The following is a 22112-nucleotide window of genomic DNA, read 5'->3' on the forward strand; positions in this document are numbered from 1 at the left end:
GTGCCTGCGGGCAGGAAAGCGCGCCCAGAGACGGGAAGCAGAACGGATGCGTGAGAAGGGAAAACACGTGCACAGAAACGGCCTGGGCTCATCCAGGTGTCTGAAAGCCCCAGCACAAAGCAATGCTCTGGGTGTCTGTGAGCCTGATGCTCGCTCTCCCCGGCGCAAGGCCAGGACCATGCTCCCCGGGACGCAACTGACTGCCCAGTAAACGGGATGAGGAACGCCGGTAGAACAGGGCATGATTTGAGGCAGGCAAATCGCTAAAAATAAACCCCAATACGGAAAGAAGAGCTCCCCAGACAGGGCTGTTTATGCTGCATGGTGAACTGAAGCTATGGAGTTGATGGAGAGAAGGGCACAAGGGCCAAGAGAGGCCCAGCACTCTGTGAAAAGTAACAGTTCAAATTTGCAAATACACCACTCAATTTTGAAAAATTACACGGAACAGAATGTGTAATAGACTGGTTTAATTAGATAATTCATTTGATATACTTTAGTATATAAAAATTCTTCTCATATACAAAATAATACAAGCATGTAAGTAGAAAACCTGCTGAAACACCAGCTACATCATGCAAACAGATTCAGTATCATGAAAAGCACAGAAATACTCAGTAATTAAATGCAAAGAAACCCTGCGCTGAGCAACATCATGTCCCCAGTAAAGTACTTCTTTGCATCACTTGTCAGGTACTGGTTTCTGTGTGTTCTTTGCCTCAGCAGTTCATTACATCTGCTCCCACAGGCTGTTTAAAAACCAGTGAAGTTGTGGGTATGGGCACTCTGCATAACTGCCCCCTCTAACACACCAGGGATTCCAATAACCCACTAAAAGGATAACAACCATAACCAGGAACCTTACTTCTCTGCAAATTCTCTTCTACTGTCTTTCTAAAGAGCACCTTCCATGATTTTTCCAGTTCAGGAATTAACAGGTTTTCACCAATGAACGAAAACACTTCAGTGCAGAAGAGAGAACACAGAGAATGGGTCTGTTTACCTCCACTGCTTAGCATGAGTCATTCCTCCACCGCAGCTTTCTCCACCGGTTTCTGTGCTTGCAGTTATAAAGCAGTAGCTGGTTTTAATTATCAACTGGGAAGCACAGAAAGAGATACAATTTGCCTCCCTCTGAAGTGATTCAGAAGAAGAAAAGAGATTAGGAAAAAATATGCTTAAATATTAGGCAAGACATGAAATACAGTAGTTCAAATTATTCCCTGCACCCTTCTTTCACAACAGTTTTCACATATATGTATTTGGGCTTGCTGCACAACAGCAAATGTTTTACGCATAAGATATCATTATAAAACTGAAAAGAGACAATTAGCATCTCTTCAGTTTAAAATAAGGTCCTTGGTAATTTTATTTTAGTTCTTTTGGTAAGCACAGACCTTGCATTTCCCCACCTAAATTGGTAATGTGGATGAGATTTTAAGCTAGAACTAGAGAAAATGTGCAATTTTACCTTGGCTTTAGCAAGCCATACATCTCTTATTCCCTTAGAGGAAACATTTCCCAGTTTGTACTAAAGATACTTTAGAAGAAATATTCTAGAAAACAAATGGTATAAATGCTTTTCGATGCTTTGGGTAGGAGCTAAAGTTTTTCTGATAGAACTCGTGACACAAAACCGCAGCCAGTGCCTGGTTAAAAAGAACATACATCACCACGCACCACCACGTCACATTCTGAAGTCCGAGCGTGATGGCCATAGATACATATATGAGGACCTCTGCAAAATAGTGAGGGCAAGAAACTCTCTCAAACCAGTCTCCAAAAGGTACACTGTGGTTCAGACTTACAACCTTTCCTGCAAGCAAACAGAATTAGTGGAGAAAAGCATGCATTAAAGAAACCTTTCTCTTCTACTCACAATTACAAGACAACATGCTCATTAAAGTTATCATCATCATCCACCTCCATCTGATCTGGCAGCCTTTGTGCTTCCTAATGAAATAAGATGCCACCTCTGGCTGTTCGCACAGAGTAAGGAAACCTATTTTTAGCTCACATGGAGACAGAAGTGAGGTCCTCAAAGAACGGCACAAGTCCTAAGCATTAGCATGTGTCTGCCCTTAGGGTACTAGAAGCTAGAACTTTGTTTTAAGTTCTACAGAACTATATATACTGACACACCCAACCCTCATTCAGCCATCTGATCTCTTTTCCAAGTAGCCTCATTCGATCTACTGAAAGTTTTCTAGAGAACACCACACTACAGGAACTGAAAAATACTCATGCTGTAAGATACTAGAAGCTATAGAAGCCTACTGAAACAAACAGGGGAAAATGACCTAAGTAAGTGATTGGCAGAAATGAAACATCTTACCCGATTTACTTTTTCTAAGATTAGCTAGAATCACAAGGCATCTGTGTTGGTGAAGAGAGGCCCAAATATACATTGTAACTCCTATGATGTGATACCAGCAGATCTGCGCAGAAAACTCTTTTCCTGAAAAAGATATTTCAATAATATCTGGCCAGGAAATACCTTCCCAAGCATTATCACAAAACATTGCAGATATTTTTTAATGTTACCGCCTTACAAAATTCTAGTAGTGGGCCTTTAATCCCTTGAAAGATGCTTTTAAATCCTGCATCATTTAAATGCTTGGCTGGTAGTTAATTTCCTTTAACCACTCTATACCAAAAATATCTTGGTTTTAATCCAGTGAATTAAGGTTCAGCATGATGTACAACTGGGGCAGCGGGGGAACATTTCACTGGGGAAAATCTTTGTGCATGTGAGGCACATAATTGATAGTCTAAGACCTCAATATTCAATACTGTAATTCTTATGACCCTAATTAAGGATGTTGCCATGGCTCAGGTCAACATGTAAGTACACAGCTTTTTGGCTTGTTCACTGTGAGATGTATACATAGATACACCTACATACAACGTGTGCACACAGAGAGAGTAACCATTTATGCCTTAAAAAAAAATTAACTGTATTAAGGATGATTCCCAATGTACAAGCCAATGCACCATCTCTAAGAATCCACAAGATGTGAAAGTATAAGACAGGTCCAGAAAAGAAAAAGGCTTTATCTACACAAAGGAGATCTGAAGGTTCTTTAATTAAAATGACTGGATTAAACTAGAGCTGATGTGGCTGAAGTGATTAAAAGTTTCACTGAAGTTACGTACTTGGTAGTGACTACCTAACAAAAATTAGTCATACAAGTGCTACAACCAGCTCGTGGTTCATCCATGGAGGGGAACAGCAGCTCAATTGTGAGAGTCAGCGGAATGTTTTGGCAGAAACAAGTAATGTAATTCAAATTTCTGCTGTATTAATGGACACATTACAGTACTGAGAGAAAGAAAAGCCTGACTGATGCAAGGCAGAGCAGTGGCGAGTTCTCAGTGGAAAACAAAGGATGTGGCTAAGACAGCCTTGCAGACTCACCTCACGGGAAAGCTTACAGCAAAAATCAAACCCCACTTTGAGACCTGAAGTTGTGTAGTGACACTTGAGAACTGGTACCTATTACTGTCCTTCATAAAAAAGATATATCTCAATGCAAAACTGATTTGATCTTGAAATGTAATGATCCTGAAAGTACTCACCTGAGATATCTTTCAGGAAACAACTGTGATGGTTAACATGCAAGTGTGTGTCAGTGTCTCTGTGTATAATGCTGGTTGATTTATGTGATACATTGCAATGTAGTTACTTTGAACTATGCCAGTAAGTATTTTTACGTGTCATCAGTTAACACACTTCTTGACACAAGCAGCCCTCTACAAAACCATTTGTCATGATGGAAACAAATGGGAGCAAAACTACATCTTTGCTAATAATTAAGCAGGCACTTACCATTCCTGACATTAGTAGGCACTTGACATAGCACAGTTGAGCCAACGGCAATGTAGTAAGCAAGTCCAAAGCAATACTGCACAATATGAATGACACCATTAGAAAACACACTGGTCCAGAGGCATTCTACAAGTCTTCGACAGCTATGCAGCCAAAGCAGCAGGAGAACCATGAACACAGAGAAGTGCTGGATATCTGCTTGCGGATAAAAAATAGCATCTTTGAGACAGGCAGGAACAACTTAAACCCGAGAGTGGTTCAAAAAGGCTATTTTTTTCCCCTCCCCACAGCAAAATTTTTCCCTCTTTTTAAATTAACTGAGCACTGGAGAAAAAAATCTGTACTTGTGAAGCACTCCTGACCACAGTAAGATTACTTCTAGAAGGTGCTAATGGCCCTTTCTGCTAAAAGGACTCCTGAAACCCATCATGTGCATAAACTAGAATGATTTCTACCTCGAATAATGACAAAGGAACTTGGTATTCCAGGAAAGTCACTTGGAGCCTAGCTTAAAAAGAGCTGATGAAGTAGCACTTGAAGAATACACAGGATGGTAGTGTAGCTTTCTCATGTTTATATAGCTGCATCGTAATAGCTAGAATACTTGCCTATGTCTTCACTCTGAGAATCTCTGCCAAGTGCATGGTGCATGTGCTGAATCCATGATGGGAGTGACCCTCCAAGGAACTCAGCTTGGAAAAGCCGTATCAGCAGAAAGCCGTTCCAGAGCACAGAAACCACATAAAAGTGAGTAAACCACCTGCAAGAACAAAAAGGGTCTTCACTAATGTTCTCATTGTTCCTCAGTTAGAAATGTAACTGCAGGACATGCTTGCCTGATGGTCCACACATTAGTAAGCAGAAAACCTGGGATACCAGTGGTACCAACCAGGAAAAACCCTAACACCTTCTCCCAGCAAAATGCTGTCTGGAATAATCTCTAACTTAGCTTACCTTACTAACCAGAGCTGTACTAAAGAGGAGAAAGTGTAAACCACACATTGCAAAGATGTTCCTCAATACTTACAACTAATCATGATGTGCACAACTTTTTCTTCATAATTTACACCACTGAAAGAACATCCAAATTAATTTTCTGGGCATTTCCAGGCTGTTGTGCCTAGCAACACTCCTACTTTGCTCCTTTCCAGTGGAAGCATTACATGATGTGTTAAACTTCTTAAGTGACAAACATAGACAGTAAAAGGCACCCAAAAGCAATTGCTCAGCTGTACACAAAAATAAAACCCTTCTCCTTGTGCAAATGAAAGTTCTGCAACAATCATGTAGAAAAAATGGAGAGACCACTCATACCAGTGGGTGATTACAAGGCAAGACCATGTTTTTTTAAGAAAAAGAATGCCCCAACCCCATAATGCACTTACGAAAGCACATTATGCGTTACTGAAATGGAAGACCTTACAGTCAAGACAGGTAACTGGATGAAGTTAAACAGCATATGACATCCTGCTCAAACTAGGTGATCCTTTTGCTTTTAAAAGTCCTTCTCACTATGAATAAAAATCAGGATATGTGCCATGAGAAGATGTTGATAGCCTTGTCTTGACAACTATTGATATAAAACTAAGATATGAATGTAGAGTAAGAGAATACTATATTTTTCTGGAATACGCAAACTGTTCTTTTGAGGGAGTGTAAGGGTAAAACACTCTTGCTTGGTGAAACCAAATAAAGTGACCACCTCCCAAAGCAGCTCAGGTATCTCTCAACAGCAATACCGAGACCAAGTTAGAACCAACGGGGTAGAGAGCATCCCTGCATGCTCCAAAGTGCCTTGCTCATTAGCAGTTGGTAGCTCCTTCAAGACGATCACTTCTCCTCCTTGTTTCCTCCTCCTACCAAGCAGGGACAGCAACATTTGCTCTGCTGATTTGCAACAGCAGAAGTAAAGTTTAGCCCCTCTCCCTCATTTTCTGCTTAGAAGACAAACAGAACTTGTATATTGATAAAAACTCATCGCTGCCTCCAAGTTTCAAGCCCTTTCCCTGCTGTCCTGTTACTCAGTAGACTTCTGTCTCATCGCTCACCAGAGAAATTTCTCCACATGCGCTGCTTTTTGCTACCAGCACACAAAAAGCCCTGCCAGCTTAGCAGAGACAGGCCTTGTGAGCTTTCGCAATCCCAACTACACTGGCAATGTATCTGACATACAGAGCAATCCAGCACCCCAGTAAGTATATGTATCATCCCCTAATGAGAGGAATGTTCACTGTTTTCCAAACCAACACAACATCTGACAAGATGGAATGGCAAAGTTAAAACAAGCCCAGGCCAGTGAAAACACGCTTGTTTGGAAACAAGATGCAGACAAATAGAAACAGAAAATGCCTCAATGGTTATTTTTGGGATTATCTCAGCTATCAGGGTTGTGGGTTCCCTACTCAAGTAACAGAACTCCTTTGTAGATGTTGAGAGCTCAAGACCAATTCCCTGAAAAAGCACATTCTTCAGGCATCATCTTCCCTTAGAAGGGGTGATGGGAAACTTCCGTTCAAGAAAGGTCAACTCAAATGAGAATCTGTCTTAAGAATGCGGGACTTCACAGTATGCTGCAATTAAGACAAAACCTTATTTTTACTAAGGGTATTGCAGAAATTAAACACATCTCTTGTAGTTTCTGTAACTGATGCCTACTAACCAAGATACTGCATTACAACCTTTCCATGAATAACATGCTGTGTCACAAATTTCCACCTCTGCCCTCATTTGATTTGAAAGCTATGTACATCACATGTGTCAGTGACAACAAGATTGTTACATTAGGCTCGATCAGATCTTCTGGTTAAGTAGCCCCATAGGTCCTGTCCTGCTGGCCTTGCAAGATCCTGTTGTGCCTATGTTCAAGTCAAATGCTAGTTCTAGTCATGAATTTCTGATGATCAAAGATGATTAAATCCCAGTAACATATAAAAAGCTGGAAACTGTTCGGGTTTGTTTTTTTTTCCACCCACATCTTTTCCCTCTTTCATCCTATGACATATTAAGTATCTATTAAGAGATGTGTCTGGATAACACAGTTCTTTTGCCTTAATACTCAGGGTCCAGATCATTATGTTAACATACTATTATTAGTATTCTAAGTCATGTTTTAAAAAGAAACCTTGAAGGGAGAAGATGATGACTGAGAACAGGTCTAAGACAGTAAACCTGCAGTATACTTCCACAGTTACACTCAGGAATCCATATTCCCAGCTCCCAGACCGGAGTCTTGCAGGAAGGTTTGTTTTGCATATACTGCATGAGACTGGGATTCAAATGATTAGGCTTTTGTTCCAGTTTGGAACTTATGGCCTCTGTATAATCGCAGCCTCTATATAAATCCAGAGTAACACTTCTGCAAAATAAGTGAGCCCAGAGGCAACTCTGTGAAAGCACGCGATGCTATTTATGTTCTGTGTTTGCAGCGGAACTGCATGAAATGCACACCGAGTTACTGCCATGCTGCTGGCGCACAGCGCACGCACCAGCCACCGCGCAAACGGCGGCCCGCCGCCGCCCCTCACCTCACCTCACCTCACCTCTTGGGCACCTGGAGGAGGCGCAGCCAGGCCGGGCGCGGCCTGCAGCCTCCCTTCGTCTTCCCGTAGCGAATGAGATCCTGGAAGAGGCCGCACAGGCCGCCGCCGCCCGTCAGCCAAGCTGGGGCCCGCCGCAGCAGCACCAGCGCCGCCAGGAAGGCGGCGGCCAGCAGGCTCCAGGCGGCGGGCAGCACCGCCGGCACGGCCCCAGGCCCGGTCATGGCCCCCTCCGCTCCGCCCACCGCTGCGGAGGGAGGCCGGGCCTGGCGGCGGCGGCGGCGGCGGCGGCTCTCCGGCCTCCTGCTCGCGGGGGAAGCGCGGCCCGCCAGGCGGGGGCGGTCGATGGAAGAGAGCTGGAGTGAGGGAGCGGGCTCTGTCCTGCAGCGCCGCCGGGGCCGCGCTGTGTGGACGGCGTTACCGTGCGCGTTTGCTGCCTCCACCGCAGCTGTTCGGCTGGATTCAGCGGCGGGCACAAAGCTGCCGCCGGTCTGACAGCGCGGCGGAGGGACAGGCGTACGGGTTAGGGCTGCGCTCCGGTAACCCGGGAACCGCTTCCCTGCGGCTGCCTGTAAACTGACCGAGCTCCGCTTCAAGGTTTCTCTCGGTTGCATGCTGCCTGTCAGTCGCCTCCTTCACCTTACCTATATTTGGGTCCCATATTCGGAGTTTTAATAATATTACAGGTTTTGTCATTAAAAGAAAGGAAAACCTTTCTTCGCTTCTCTTTTGCCCTGAGAAACCAAGAAGCCAAACTGGCTTGGCACTAGAGGGAGACGGTTCCCTCTTGACCCCATGTGGGCCAACCCTTCCCCTCCTAAGAGAAACCCCGGTGTTCCTGAGCAGGCGTTCAGCTGTTGTTTGTCTGACCAGATACTAGAGTCGCTTATCTGATTCGCTGCCTCCAAGAAGATACTGAAAGGCATTTCAAGCTTTTCGCAAAATATACAAGAAAAGTAAGGTTATTTTGGCCTGTATGACAGCTAATCCATGCTGCCGGTGGATCCCGCAGAGCAGCATGTGCTCATCTGAAGCACTCATCAATAACATTGCTTTGAGAAAAAAAGTCATCGGAGTTCACATTTTCTGCTAAAGCATGTGTCGCTAGCTTTCCAGTTTTATCTGCGTAATGAGTTATAATAAATATTTTCAAGTCACTATCATTTATGTCAAGGTTTGGAGCTCAGTTGAATTCTCTTGTCAGTTCAGTGTAGCTGAATCCTAAATCTGGTTCAGGTATTTCGTGGGTAACTGGTTTGGGTAACCAGCGGGAGATGAAAACACCAGGCAGGTGGGTGGACATTGTTGAGGAATGGGAGGGAGGAGCAGGAGATACCTGGGTGATCCCACAGCTGGTAAGGGCAGGGGAAGGAAAGCACACCTGGGTGGAGGTGTGTTGCCATCACTGCTCCCCAGCCTCGCACCCGGCGCTCTGCCATGGCCCTGCCCTTGGCCAGAGGAGCATGCAGGCAGGTGCTCCTTTCTGTGTCTTACACAGACACATTTGAAAGTGCTGCTGCAGTGACTGGTGTGGACAGAGCAGCCTGTGTGTAAGCAGGGAGCAGCCACCTCTGCTTTGGTGGCATGGGAGCCCCCTGCCACAGCCCACGTGTCCCAGCAGCAGTGTGCTTCAGCAAGTCTGGACTGCAGGCACCACATCCTCTTGTGCTGCACATTCCCTACAGCCAGAGGCTGTCCACTCTTGCAGTGTGTCTCTCTGAATTACAGATATACCTCTTTCTTTTCAGCCTCAAATCCCCTCTGAAACATGAAGGAGATGCATTGCAGCCTTGTCTCTGGAGGCTGGTCTTTTCATGGCTTTCACAAGAGAAGACAAGACAATGGGGAGCAATAGTCTGGCTCATAAGGAGGATCCTTCGTTTGCTTGAACAGCAGACTTTTAAAGCCTAAAATAGCTTTTCTCAGCAAGTTTGATGGCTAGGCATGTTTATGGCATGGCCCTGCAGCATACTGAGCCGGTGCTTGGCTTCCACTGCACCCAAGTTACGTTCTTCTGTGCAATTTGAGCTTTGGGGATGTTTGTAAAGTGAAGGATAAGGAATGTGGCTGTTACAGTGCTAATGAGACAGTGGAGACCAGAGGGCCTAAAGGCATGCTGCTAGGGGATGGAGCTGATGAATGGCGGCAGGACAGTCAACTGCACCCAGAGACACGCAGTGCATTGTGCCATGTTCCCTTCAGAGTGACAGTACTCAATTTTTTGGCACTTTGGCCATATCCTAACTTTAACTAACCCAAAGCCTCGGAAGTACTGTTCTCATGGAGATCACTGAACTAGCAAATGTTTAATATCAAATACTATTCCATCAATTAACCTTTATTTAAAGAAAATTAACCTTTATTTTAGGAAAAGACAACAGGCGTGGGTCTGTAGCACATGGGAGGATTGAGCCACTAATTCTGTGTGGCACCGCGTGAAGCCAGGCAAAGAGGGATTTAGAAGGCTGCAACCAAGACTTGCTTTGAACTCTACTGGGATATACAGGTGGGAAGGGAGAGGAATTAGTGTCTGAGGAAAACTACAGCTTTAACAGACAGAACAGGCACCTTTCAATACCATATTCCTTGGCTTCAGCACTGCTTCCACATAGGGTTTCTTGTGGGGCAGGTAAGAGCCACAGCATGAATACCATGCCTGCACACCAACCCATGGCAGCATCTGTTGTACGGCAGCATAAGGATGAGGAAAGCACTGTGGGCCACAATGTTTTAGTGAATGCTTGCCCAAAAGTTACTCTAACCTACAAGAGAGCTGCAGACCCATCAGCAACACTCCCCCAAGGTCCATAGTGTCCCTGTAAGTTATCATCACCTCTGTAGTTAGCACAGTGAGCCATAGGTTGTAGGTGGCAGATTGAATGCTGAGGGAAAGATGGTGACTATTTATGCACCAATCCTTCCTTTGCTTGTGGATGCTGGTTCTTTTCTGGTCATAATGCAGAGCAGTTTTAAGTTACATGGGCAGATGTTAGACTTCAGGTGGATCATTCAGAAAAGCTGTTGATCAGCAGAGGGTGTGAAGTTGCTTGACTGAGGCTTGCTTGGCTGCACAGTTGGTGCTTCCTGGACACCCAAGGCATCGTGCCCCTACCAGCTGCCTCCAGCAGTGCAAGGAAGCAGGATCCGACCTCTAGATGTGGTCAGTTTGTCATCTTTCCTCAAAGTTCAGGTAATGGAAGGAAGAAGAGAAAGAATACCACTGTGGGGCTGGGAAATGATTTGAAGGGGAGAGGATTCAGCAGTTGGTTGTGTTGAATATAGCTTCTATATTTATATTTGCAGGTTATGTGGTTGGTTGTGTTGAATATAGCTTCTATATTTATATTTGCAGGTTATGCTAAGGAGAAGATGTAAGTTGTAAGCTTCTACTTCTCATAATTGTACATATTTTTTTGCACAGCCGTAAAAGCTTTCTGGGATCATTTTCCCCAGAGCTGTACATCTGTGGCACGCTATATCCCCATGGGCGGTAATGATTTTCCCACTTTCTAGGCGAATAGTTCCCTCTAGGTGGCACCAGCACCCTTCGGTTCCCCCGGAGCCAGCCCGCCCGCCCTGCTCTGGGCTCTGGCTCCGGCTGCCCGAGCATCCTTTTTGAGCATCCTCCCACCAGCAGCTCTGCGGTGCTCTCACCTCTGTCCCTCCTGGCGTTAGCTGTTTGTAGCAGTTGATACACGCATAGCATTTGTAGGCTTTGTCATTTGGCAACTGCAAACGTTTATGAGCTGTTGAGCTCAATTGTCCTTCCTGCTGAAGATAATCCTGATTGAAAGAGCATCTTCAGGGATCCAGAATAAAAATGGGTATAAATTATTTACAATCCTGAATCTGGAGCTGGTTTGGTGAATGTCATGCAAAAAGATTTTCACTGAGAAAAAAACCTTCACTTTTTCACAGAGGCCTAGCCCATGCAAAGGAGTTATCCTTAAAATAAAACTTCTTTGTATTCCTGCCTGTTGAAGGAAACCTACCCAGACAGTTTATAGGCTGCTGTGAGACATCACTTACACCAAAACTTGTTCACCAAGGAGAATGGAGAGACAGCCTGAAAAGATGTTGTGCGAAAGGTGGGAAGGCAAGACTTGGCTGAATGGTATGGAGAATGCTGAAGATAACAGACAAGAGGTCAGATCTGTGTATGACAATGCTAGACTTGTGCGGGCCACTATGTCCGGCACCAGGCCATCATGTCTGATAGCACTTTGTGAAATACCTGTGGGGGTGGGAGAGCAAAGGTCTGCTTTGGAGATTTCCAACTCAGACCATCATATTGTTCAACAGAATTTGTCTGCATAAGGGACAAAAGTCAGCATCATTTAATGGCTAGCCCACAGCAGATTTCACTGCAACTCTGGACTTAATAAATTTAACCACTGATTTTATGTAATGATTTTGGTTTGGTTTTTTTTAGTTTGTAGTGGAGAATAGGGAATTATTCAGTTAGTCAGATACATTTTGCTGGTTGCTTTTTTTCAGACTCTTTTGCCAATGAAGATTTCAATCTGCTAACTGAGCCCAGAATGTCTACAGATGGGTTTCTTGGTAATCTCTGTGAGACAGGATTCAATGTGAATTTAGCACAAGAGCAACCTTGAAAGTACAAATAGAGGCCATGGTCCTTCAGACCTTTATGAACATGCTTAAAGCCAATATGGGAGAGGATCCTAAGATCTACTCGGTTATGGGGCATGATAATCTATGTTAATAAGTTGTTTGGTACCAGCAGGTCTAGAAACTTTAAGTATTAAAACATTACCTGATTCAGCTAATTGGCATAATGGAGTAAAGTCACACACTTCTGTGATTTGTGGGAAAACAAACCAAGAAAGCCAACAGATTGCTACATTTTAGAGTTCATTCATTAAGTTTAAAATACTAGCCTGTGCTCTACTGGTTTTAATCATTGGAAGATAATACTGAGATACTGGGCCCAAGAAAACATAAATCACAGGGTACAGAAAAGGAGCACTTAGAGATTTGAGAAACTTGCACTGAAATGCACTTCTCACCATTCAAGGATCACTACATACCCTTGGCTTTTAAATTAGAAAATGTGTTTCCAGTAGCTGACGGAAAGCAGAAATTATTGTCTGATAAGAGGAGAGCTGCTGTGTAGGTTTGGTGCAGTGCTTCTGGGGTAAACAGTTATGTTTGCATAGCTCTTAAAGCATGATTCATACACCTGAATTCCTAGACTTCAAAGTGTGACTTCTACCTCTACTAGAGCCATGATGCTAAGATACATGATTTATTCACAATTCAGCTATGTTATTTACTTCATTTTCACTGATCACAGCTAGCAAGTATCTTGCTGACATAGTTGACTTGGAATCTGAGACAGTTTGGAGTTTCACCCTGAGAATAAAAGCAGCTTTATTGCAGCTTGCATGATATGGTATTGATCGTGGGCTGGTCACGTGCTATGAAGGCTAAATCTGAGAAAGTTGTTGTTTGCTATATGGACCTGCGTTTGGATCTAAAAACCCCTTATCATTATCCAAGGAAGTTTGTGGTGGAGAAAACTACCTAAAGCTCATAATTACCACCTGAATTATTTTGATTTGCAGAATAGCTTAATAAAAAATGAATACACCTTTACTTAAGATTATAGGTAAGTTATGGTTAAAATGAGAGCAGGGAAGATGACTTAAAATTCTTAGGGATGAATCATTAGTGCCCTTTGTCAAAGGCCACTGGTCCATGATACAACCCCAGGGTTTGGCAGGAGCAGAATTCAGACCCTTAATAGTAGCAAATAATTGTCTGACTCTGTATCAAAATCCGCAAAGGACATACTCACCTGCCTCCATCTTCTGTATATTGTTTTATGTTATTTTAGAAATATGCTAGAGCATATTTGCTTGCAAAATGGTCAGGGTGTTCCTGGAATAGACAGTCTGTATTCAAGCATGGGCTCAAAAGGAAAGATTTCTCCCTGAGGTTCCTATTGAAACTTTCAGACTCAAATACAAGAGTTGAGAGTTCAGGGTCACTGATTGCCTGCCAGAGGAGAAAGACCAGTGCTGATAACAGCCATGGAGGGCATTTAGTTTTAAGAGAGCTATCAGCTGAAGAGGGAAAGTTCTAAGTGAACTTGGCAGGCATCGAGAAAGGCAATATCAACATTTATAGCTCACAATTGGGAAGGGTGAAAATTTCCTCAAGGAAACAAAGACTGTTTGTATGCCACTTTATGAACTCCATGGAAATAGATAGCATTAGTGGCCTTTTCATATGCCCTCTGTGAACGAAAAGTATTTTCATGCTGGTACCTGTTTCATGAGAATCAGCTGGGAAACAGAAGGGAGTTTGGGACATAGCTTCTGTTCTCTGGGGCAATTTGTTCCAGGAGGATAAAAGTTGCTTCACAACTATCTGAAGAGAAATACTTTGTCTGCACCATGTCTGTGGACTATTCTGTGTCTCCTTTTCATTTTGAGGTTCCTTTTCATTCAGAGGGCCAGCCTGAAAGCATGACCTATGTGTGGCTGAACTCCAGAGCAGCCAAGCTGTAACATGCATGGGCACGGCCAGCAGCTTACTTGACTTACACAGCCTGGAGAAGCTCTACAGTGGCTTTTGTGAGGAGCCTGCAGATGGTTCATCAAGGTCATGGAGAGCACGGTTCAGGCAATTGCTCTTCTGTCACTCATTAGCTAAGGGAGTCATTCACAACAGCAAGGACTGAAAACTACTTTATTTCCTAAAATGTGTTGTAGAATAATCTTAGCTATGAATTAGCTCTTTATTGTGTAGAATTTGTGCTCTAATTATGAGTTTTCACCTGCCATGGACAGAAAAAATAAAAAATCCTCAAGTTTTGGTGTTCATAGAGAAAGGAAGGTTCAAGATGTGACCACAAATCTGGTCACATCTCAGATATCCATATGGCCCCATTTGGAAAGAAGAGAAGCCCGACTTTGTATTGCAGTGTTGTGAACATAGAGAATTCTGAATGCAACTGAGTTTGTTTCAGATACACAGTCTATACATGGAATCCCATACCAGGACATTTATCATGGGCTATGAGTAGCAAAATCACCTTCTCAGCTGGGCATCATCTAAAGTGGATACCCCCCACTTTGGTATGGGAAGCTAAGTAAAGTGTCTGTGTTCCAGAGATACTGACTGCTTCAACAAGGCAAGGGCTAGGTTTGAAAATGCCAGGCTATTGCCCTCTCCCAGAATGCAGATATGGGTTTTTTTCCATATGTTGTCAATGTTCTGCTGAGTTGTACTAAAATATGCAGACATAGGCTTAATTCATGTATCTGCTCATACTTCCCAGTGATCCTGCCTTGGGAAAGATATAGCAGCTCAACAAACCCTTACTGTCCATGACCTGTGACTAGAAAGAAATTCAAGTTTTCAACTACTAAGTACAATTAACAGCTGTAGAAACAGCTGTAGAAAATCATTTGTGTTGCTAAACTTAAACATGTCACAGGGGAAATGAAAGCTGTTTATGAATATTCATTTTTTTTTCTCCATTTATCTTTATTGTATAAATATCATTCTGATAAATTAACTCTTCCTGATTAACTCAATGCAATATCAGAAAGATAATTTAACATCTTTGTTTCCTTATTAACATAAGTATTCACACATTGCTATAAAGGGCAAAAAGGTGGTAGCACAGATAGCATGTAAGGTCTGTGCTAGAAGTATATGGTTTGTACTTCAAACTACTAAGTTGTCTTAGCAGGACTTGATCCTAAATATATCTGATCACAGAATCACAGAATCACAGAATCCCAAGGGTTGGAAGGGACCTAAAAAGATCATCTAGTCCAACCCCCCTGCAAGAGCAGGGTAACCTACAGTACATCACACAGGAACTTGTCCAGGCGGGCCTTGAATATCTCCACTGATCTCAAGCTTTCAGTCTGAGGTTGGAAATTAGACAAACTAGTACTGGCTTTGCAGTATTTCCAAATGCAGTTGCAAGAGAATGTGATTTTTTGCAAAGGAAATAAATTTTATCTGTATCTTTTGGTTACAAATCCCAGCCTAGTTCTGAATGAAACCAGGAGTGGGAAGGGAGTCAGCTCCACTTTACCTCATTGATCTTCTTTTATTCTGGCAAACCCTTACTTTGCTGTGTACTTCTTCCCTTGCTGGTACGTGCTTAATTTTCTGTAGTCCTTTTTGCCAGCTGTTTGATTAATTTTTACCTCAGCTTGCAGAAAAGCAATTGATTTTTTCTTTTTGTAATAACAGTTTTTTAAAGGAATTTCTTTCCCTAGTGTACTTCGTGGCAGAAAATCTCTAGCAAATATTTAGCAGGAAAGTGTCACATTAGTAATTTTAGCAATAAATATTTATTAGAGGCTTAACACTACAAACCCCAGTAGAATTGTGATAAATATTGACTACAGCTGGGAGAAGTGCCTGAAGAGCACTGCATGCTGCAAGCATGTTCAGATGCAGCTAATCAGTGATAAATACCTAGTGGGAGAGCCGAGTTTTCCTTTCCTACCAGATCCATCATGGGCAGGATGGCACGGGATTAGCTCCTGATCTGGGGCACAGAATTAACAGGCAAATCTTTTCAAATGGCAATTGTTTCTTTTCTGGGCAAAATAATGAGAAAAAGAAAAAGTCTGGAATTGGCAAAGCAAATCAAAGGTCATCCGCAAGTTAATTACTTGTAGTGCCTTACCTACAGATCTGCACTGACACAGGCTGCTCTGTGGCTCTCTGAACTAGAGGCTAGAAAAATAAACGGTTTATGAGCGGGTAGATATGATTGAGGCGTGTGGGGTCTCTGACAATAAATAATCTCAGCCCTTGTGTTCAGATACTGTAAGCAGCTTTGGCTAATGTCACGACTTACTTGCCAGATTCATTGTGTGCTGCTCAGCGATCGAGACAGCAGTTAATAAATATTCTTATTGTCCGGACTCAAAACAAAGCTGAGGTCACACAGGGCTGGCACTGTTACCTAGGAGGAGATGCAGGCTGTGCTCTCCAGACTGCTGATTTCTGGGCTGTTTTAATGAAATCTTGCCCTGACAGGCTTCAAAACCCTTGGAATGAGAGCAACAAGATGATTGTCAGAGCAATAGGGCTGTATTGTCTGCATGTGCCTCTGCCCTTTGTGCTGGGAGCACATAGCAATGTGCTGGCTCTGCTATACCTATAGGTCTGGTGTGCTTTACATACAGAATACCATTCCTGCTGAAATCACTCTCAGTCTTGAAGTAGTTAAAGGAAGGAAAAAAAGGGAGATGAAATCACAGCAATGTGGACCAGTTTGTAAATAATTTAGGTTTTTCTTTCCAACCATGCAGCCCATAGATGTGAGAAGAAATACAGCCAAGGTAGGATCACTATATCTTCTAGGCTGGTTTATTGGAGATGGCGCTCAGGGCAGACAGGGCACAAGTCAATAAGTGACTTCTGCACTAGCAGTCATTTACACCATTTCAGAAGGGTGCATGTGGCCCTGTCTCCTGCTGTCATTGACAGCGATGTAAGGACAGAAGCGCTAGGCAACCTGCATGGTGGGCCTGTGCCTTGTGGGCTGGCCCGCCAAGGTACATGAATGCTGCTGGCCAAGAGGACAGATTGTGGCACATCACAGCTTTAACTGGTCAAGAGTGATTCTCCCTGATCCTTCAAATTCAGTTATCTTGTGGCTGACTTAGGTCTTATTTCAGGAGCCTCTTGCTATTCAGCAAAGGATTAAACCCAAGCTTAAGTGGCTTTGCTGAACAAGGATAGAGTTAAGCTCAGGATCTTCCTCATACTTATTAGCACGATAGTCAGAGGTCTGGCTGTCATGAGCAGTGTATGTATGTGAGAACTATGAGGGCCCACTGAATGGCCAGCCTGCTGCTCGTCACTCCCGCATTTTGATGGGACCATCTGTACAACACTCATGCTGAGTCCCTCTGTGTGCCCTTGCCTGACCTTGGACAATGGCACTTGCTTCCTCCCTGCTTCTGGAAAAACCAGTTTTAGCAGTATTTCCTCTGCCTACCAGTTCTCAGTGATCAGGGGTCTGGTGGAAACCTTTGGATTTGGCATTTCCTACCAAGGCCACCCCTTTAGTTAGATTGAAATGCCAACCTGCTCAGTGAGCTCCTCTGAAAATCCGTCCTGGCTGAGGAAACATGCATCCAATGTCTAGTTTTATATTTCAGCACAATCCAGACAGTTTAGACTGCTGTCCTGCCTAATTCACCTCCTGATGGAATCAACAGCTTCCAAGTTGTTTGAGGACTCCAGGAAAAGCATAGTTTAATTCCCAACAATCCATGCTGGAGTGATGCCTGTGCTGGAGAGGCAGCTTCAGAGTTCTTCACACCTAAAAACGCAATGACAGTGGATGTTTTTCTCTGTGTGGTTCCTTCCTTTTATCTACATGCAGCATTTGTTTCCACTTACAACTAAAGAGACTTGGAAAGTGACCTGATGAACTGGAAGAGGCTACTTAGGAGGAAATGAAAATAACTCTATGCAGCTCTCTCTTACTTCCTCAAGTAGTGATTAGTGACTAGTACTAAGCTGTTATGATACAGGATTTTTGAGATGCCAGGCAGGGAAAAACAAAGGGGTTTCTGTGTAGCAGTACGTTTTTCCACCCTGGGGTTTTGGATTCCTGCTTGTGGGGCTGACACAGAGCTATCCCGCTGCTAACCATCAGCATCATCAAGCCCTTGCACAGAGTGGGCTGGCTCCTTACACCTCACCTTGCAGCAGCTCCAGTCTGGTCTGTACCAAAACCCCTGTATTGTCCCAGAGACGTAAAAGGGGATTCTTTCTTCGTTTCTCATTGGAAATAAAGAACAGACATAAATCTCAGCAAGAAATACCACTGTTTTTTATTTGCCTCCATTCAAATGGTGGGTCCTGCAGCCAGCCTGGCCTTCCTGGACTGACAGTGGGGCTAGTCTGAACATGTCACTGCTGAGGATCCAATGAGTTCTGCCATTGCAGCTCTGTAAGAAGTATTGAACTTTGGTTTGTGTCTTTCCTTTGCAAAATTCTCCCTCTTTCTCTCTCTTTTTCTGTCTCTCCCTCCCCCCCCCTTTTTTTTTTAAGCCATGCAGGAAATGTTTTGGGAGGGAGAGTCAAGAGACTTAAGTCTGGAATTTTTATGTACACCAGAAATTTAAATGTGTGGTTCAAGCTGATAAACTTACCACACCTCCTTCTGTTTTCTTTATAGACTTATTATAAATATCTGGCTTGGAACCTAGATTTATGATGTGAACAAAAGAAATATAGACCATAGAGACATGAAAAGATAAATCTTAGGAGGAGACATAAAAGGGTTTGTTCAACTTTTAAACTGTTTCTTAATGAAACAAAATAACAAACAAAAAAAAAAGCAGGATCAGAACATTAATTTTTTTAAAATGTTTGTGTTTAAAGCAGTTATTAAACATTAGTGATGCCGCATATGAAATTGCAGCTCTGTTGTTTAATGCCTGAGTTGAAATTGCCTATAGAGCCCAGGCCTGAGTTTCTCATAGCATCACAATTTGCATTGCTCTCAACTGGAGGTTTGTACAGAAGGAGGAACAGCAAGCACAGAGTGCTCAAACTTTGAACTAGAGCTGCGCAGTAATTTCCCAATGGTGCATTTAGGAGCACTTGTTTTGGATTCATTTGAGGTGGAATGTTTTGTGAAAATGTGTACACTTCTATGATAAATAATTGAGAAAAGAATAAATAATTTCGATTTATGTCTACTCTTTCTTTAAATGGCATTTTAAATAATTCTAATAAAAACAAGTCTTTGTGACTTCAGTTTTGACAGTTCCATGGACTCTGAAGTGCCTGTGAGCAGACAGGTCTCTTTCTTCCACAGCAAAGATGTGATACTTCCAGGAAAGTTCAACCATGAACGTCTTTTAAGGGCAAAAAAGGACATTTACTCTTGACTTACAGATTTTCAGTGGTGGAGAATTCCGACAGCTTTTAGTAAGTTGTTCCAGTGATACGTTATCCTCGCAGGCAAACAGCTTGCACTTCATTTCTATCCTGAATTTGTGTGGCTTTAGCTTCTCGCTCTATGGACTTATACCTCGGTGTCCTATAGATTTAAAAATCCAGCTTGTAGACTCAACACAAGTGCATGCACCCTGCTCTTATTTGTTAATTTAGATGAGAACCACCACTTGTGTCTGTCTGTGAAAGACATAATTCCCTTATGGCTGTTCTTTGAATCACTTTCAGTCTAGCAGAGTCACTCTTTCATTGCAAGCACCAGAATGAATCCCACTGTTCTGTCAGGAATTTCACCCATGCCAGATAAAGAAGAAATCTAACCTTCCTACTCAGTTTATTTATATGACTGAGAATTGCACAAGCCATTCTACTGCAATAGGAGTTCATGTTTAAATGATTATAAACCAATAATACCTGAATACACTTTAGTTTGAATAAGACAGTGTGTTCATTTGGTCCACCTAATTGATAATTGCATTGAAACCTCAAAGATTTTGCATTTTGCCATCCTATGCCGCTAAAAATGTATGAGGATAATTTTGTAAAGTCATGTTCACAAATAACTGGATTGTGTCTTAGGTCTACCATTAGGTTTCTCTTCAGGGTGTCTTTGCCTAGAGTGGAGCTCTTTTGCCTTTGCAGCAGGGGATTTAAGGACGTAAAGATTCATGTGAGTCATAGACTCAGGCTAACATTCTTTGAAAAAAATGTGTGCTTTAAGACTATGTAATTCAGCCATCAAATTGCCCAGATAAATAAATAAGGATTTGCATTCCACTGGGGAGCTAGAAGATCTTGGGTGAGGAACTTCACTGTAGTTTGGTTTGTCCTCAGATCACCAGTAAGGGATAGTTTTTCGCTGATGTTTACTTATTGTTCCCTGTGAAAGGAATTCCTGAGTTCATATAATCAAAAGTAGCCACACCATGGTATTGCCGCAATTACTGTTATTAGCTGGCATCTTTCCCAAAGGCTAGGTAGGTGTCCCAAGGCCAGAATTGCTATAGAGACAGACTTACCCATTCAGCCTCATCAGGATGCCTCTCAGAAAAAGGGATGAGGCACCTCAATAGGAACAGGTGGGGAACTTGTGCTGCTTCTACCTGAACTGTTGTTTCGCTGTGGCTGAAGAAGATATTTGCTCCCGACCCTTTCAAGAACACTAAATTAACTTCAGAGAATATCAGGTCTGTATCCAAATGTAAACAGGTTATCTCTGGTCCCTAACAAATGAGATTGCTGTGAAGAATCATGTAATTCCCAAATTTGACCTCCAGTCAGTGCAAACCTTCAAGAGCAGCCTCATCTTTATGGGGATCTACTCCAAGCTTTAAAGGAGCTATGGCTCTGTGGTTTTGTCACGAGCACATAGTAAATGTGTCTAAACATAGCTACTGCAAATGTCTGGAAGTTACCAGCTAAGACAGAAGCAGCTAATTGAATACAGCATCAGCAGGAGTAATAAATGTGCATTGATTTAATTTTATGCAGAAGATTTAATATTCGAGTGACTAGATTACAATTAATTGCATTGCTTAGTCTAAAAATGCAAAAGATAAACAATTAGTATAACTTGTACGTTAATTTGCCTCAAATGAAGTGATTAAAGGCAGAAGGAAAATTCTTTCACTCTCTTTTTCAGTAAACGAGATCATTCTGTGGTATAACTGCTGTTTGAGTGAAAAGAAACTGATAATTGTAATGTATTATGAACCAAGCAAGTATTTTCCATTGGAACAATTATTTTCACTTAACACATTAATGTTGATAGAAACAGACCAAAGGCACCCTTGTGACTTTACCAGCATGTCATAACAAAATGAAGGCTTAACCTGTTTCTGAAGGATTGACTTTCAAGCAGGAAACTGGGCTATTTTGGAAACTCAGCTAATGACACTGTTATTTTTTCTCCTGAGTGATAAGGTTGATGGATACATACCACTTGTATTTTGTTTAATCCTTTTTCTCCCATGCTCAGGACTATCACTTACACCATAGTGTTGATCAGTCACCGTATATTAGTATCTAGCTCTGATGGGAAATGCTGTTGCTCTGTCATTTGCAGCTGTAAATTTATTTCAGCTACATTATCTGACACACACTAACCTTTTTCCAACATTTTCAGAGAGATCTTGGAAAATTCAATGTCCACCTCTTAGTAAAATCCTAGAGGCACAGAGTGTCTGCATGCCCCAGGAGTCCTGGCAAACCTAGCCAGAGGCTCGTTGTGATCTTCCTGGTGCTCCAGAGTAATGTCCCAGTACATCTAACATGATGGATTAAGTTTCTCTAAAATGTGGAGATGTGAAGAACAATAAATATGAGATCTAGAAAGGGCACCAGTAACTAGCAGTAGCTACCACAGGTGCTCAAGCAGTCAGATTTTTTTCACCAAGGTGAACATTTTCAAGCTGGCTTCTCAAAATAAATTCTTACCGTGAGCGCACAGTGCAGGACATAACTGAATTACAGAGCTCTGCGGTACCAGTGCTCGGCTCCCTTGTAGAATTTTAAATACGTTTTAACTGATGCTGAAGAGCTTCCAGTTAAAGAGATGCTCAATAAAAACATGATTTTACCATCGCCCGGCACTTCTGCAAGGTCACGAGGGCAGATAAACAACTTCCTGCAGCTGTGGCTACATCTGGCACACGACTGAGGCAGAGAGCGTGCTTCGCAAAGATAAACATATCAGGTTGTATCTCCATAGTCGCCTACACTTCTGGATAAAGCTTGGGGAACTGAACTTGGCCCTGCAGTGCCAG

General features: G+C 42.8%; 1 protein-coding gene across 2 annotated transcripts; it reads right to left on the minus strand.

Moving 5' to 3' along the window:
• Positions 1-455: 455 nt before the first annotated feature.
• Positions 456-7639, minus strand: SRD5A3 (steroid 5 alpha-reductase 3). Of its 2 annotated transcripts, XM_065697140.1 has the most exons (6): positions 7369-7639; positions 4438-4589; positions 3830-4024; positions 2336-2458; positions 1681-1816; positions 456-1098 (listed from the first exon to the last, which is right to left on the minus strand). In XM_065697140.1, the coding sequence occupies exons 1-6, from the start codon at positions 7587-7589 to the stop codon at positions 1095-1097; spliced, it is 831 nt and encodes a 276-aa protein (XP_065553212.1). In that variant the 5' UTR covers positions 7590-7639; the 3' UTR covers positions 456-1094. The 2 variants fall into 2 exon arrangements, with proteins under 2 accessions (XP_065553212.1, XP_065553203.1); XM_065697131.1 differs by having other exon boundaries at positions 456-1816; positions 7369-7638.
• Between the last annotated feature and the right edge of the window lie 14473 nt (positions 7640-22112).

Source organism: Lathamus discolor, chromosome 1 (assembly GCF_037157495.1).
Source record: "Lathamus discolor isolate bLatDis1 chromosome 1, bLatDis1.hap1, whole genome shotgun sequence".
NCBI lineage: Eukaryota > Metazoa > Chordata > Aves > Psittaciformes > Psittacidae > Lathamus > Lathamus discolor.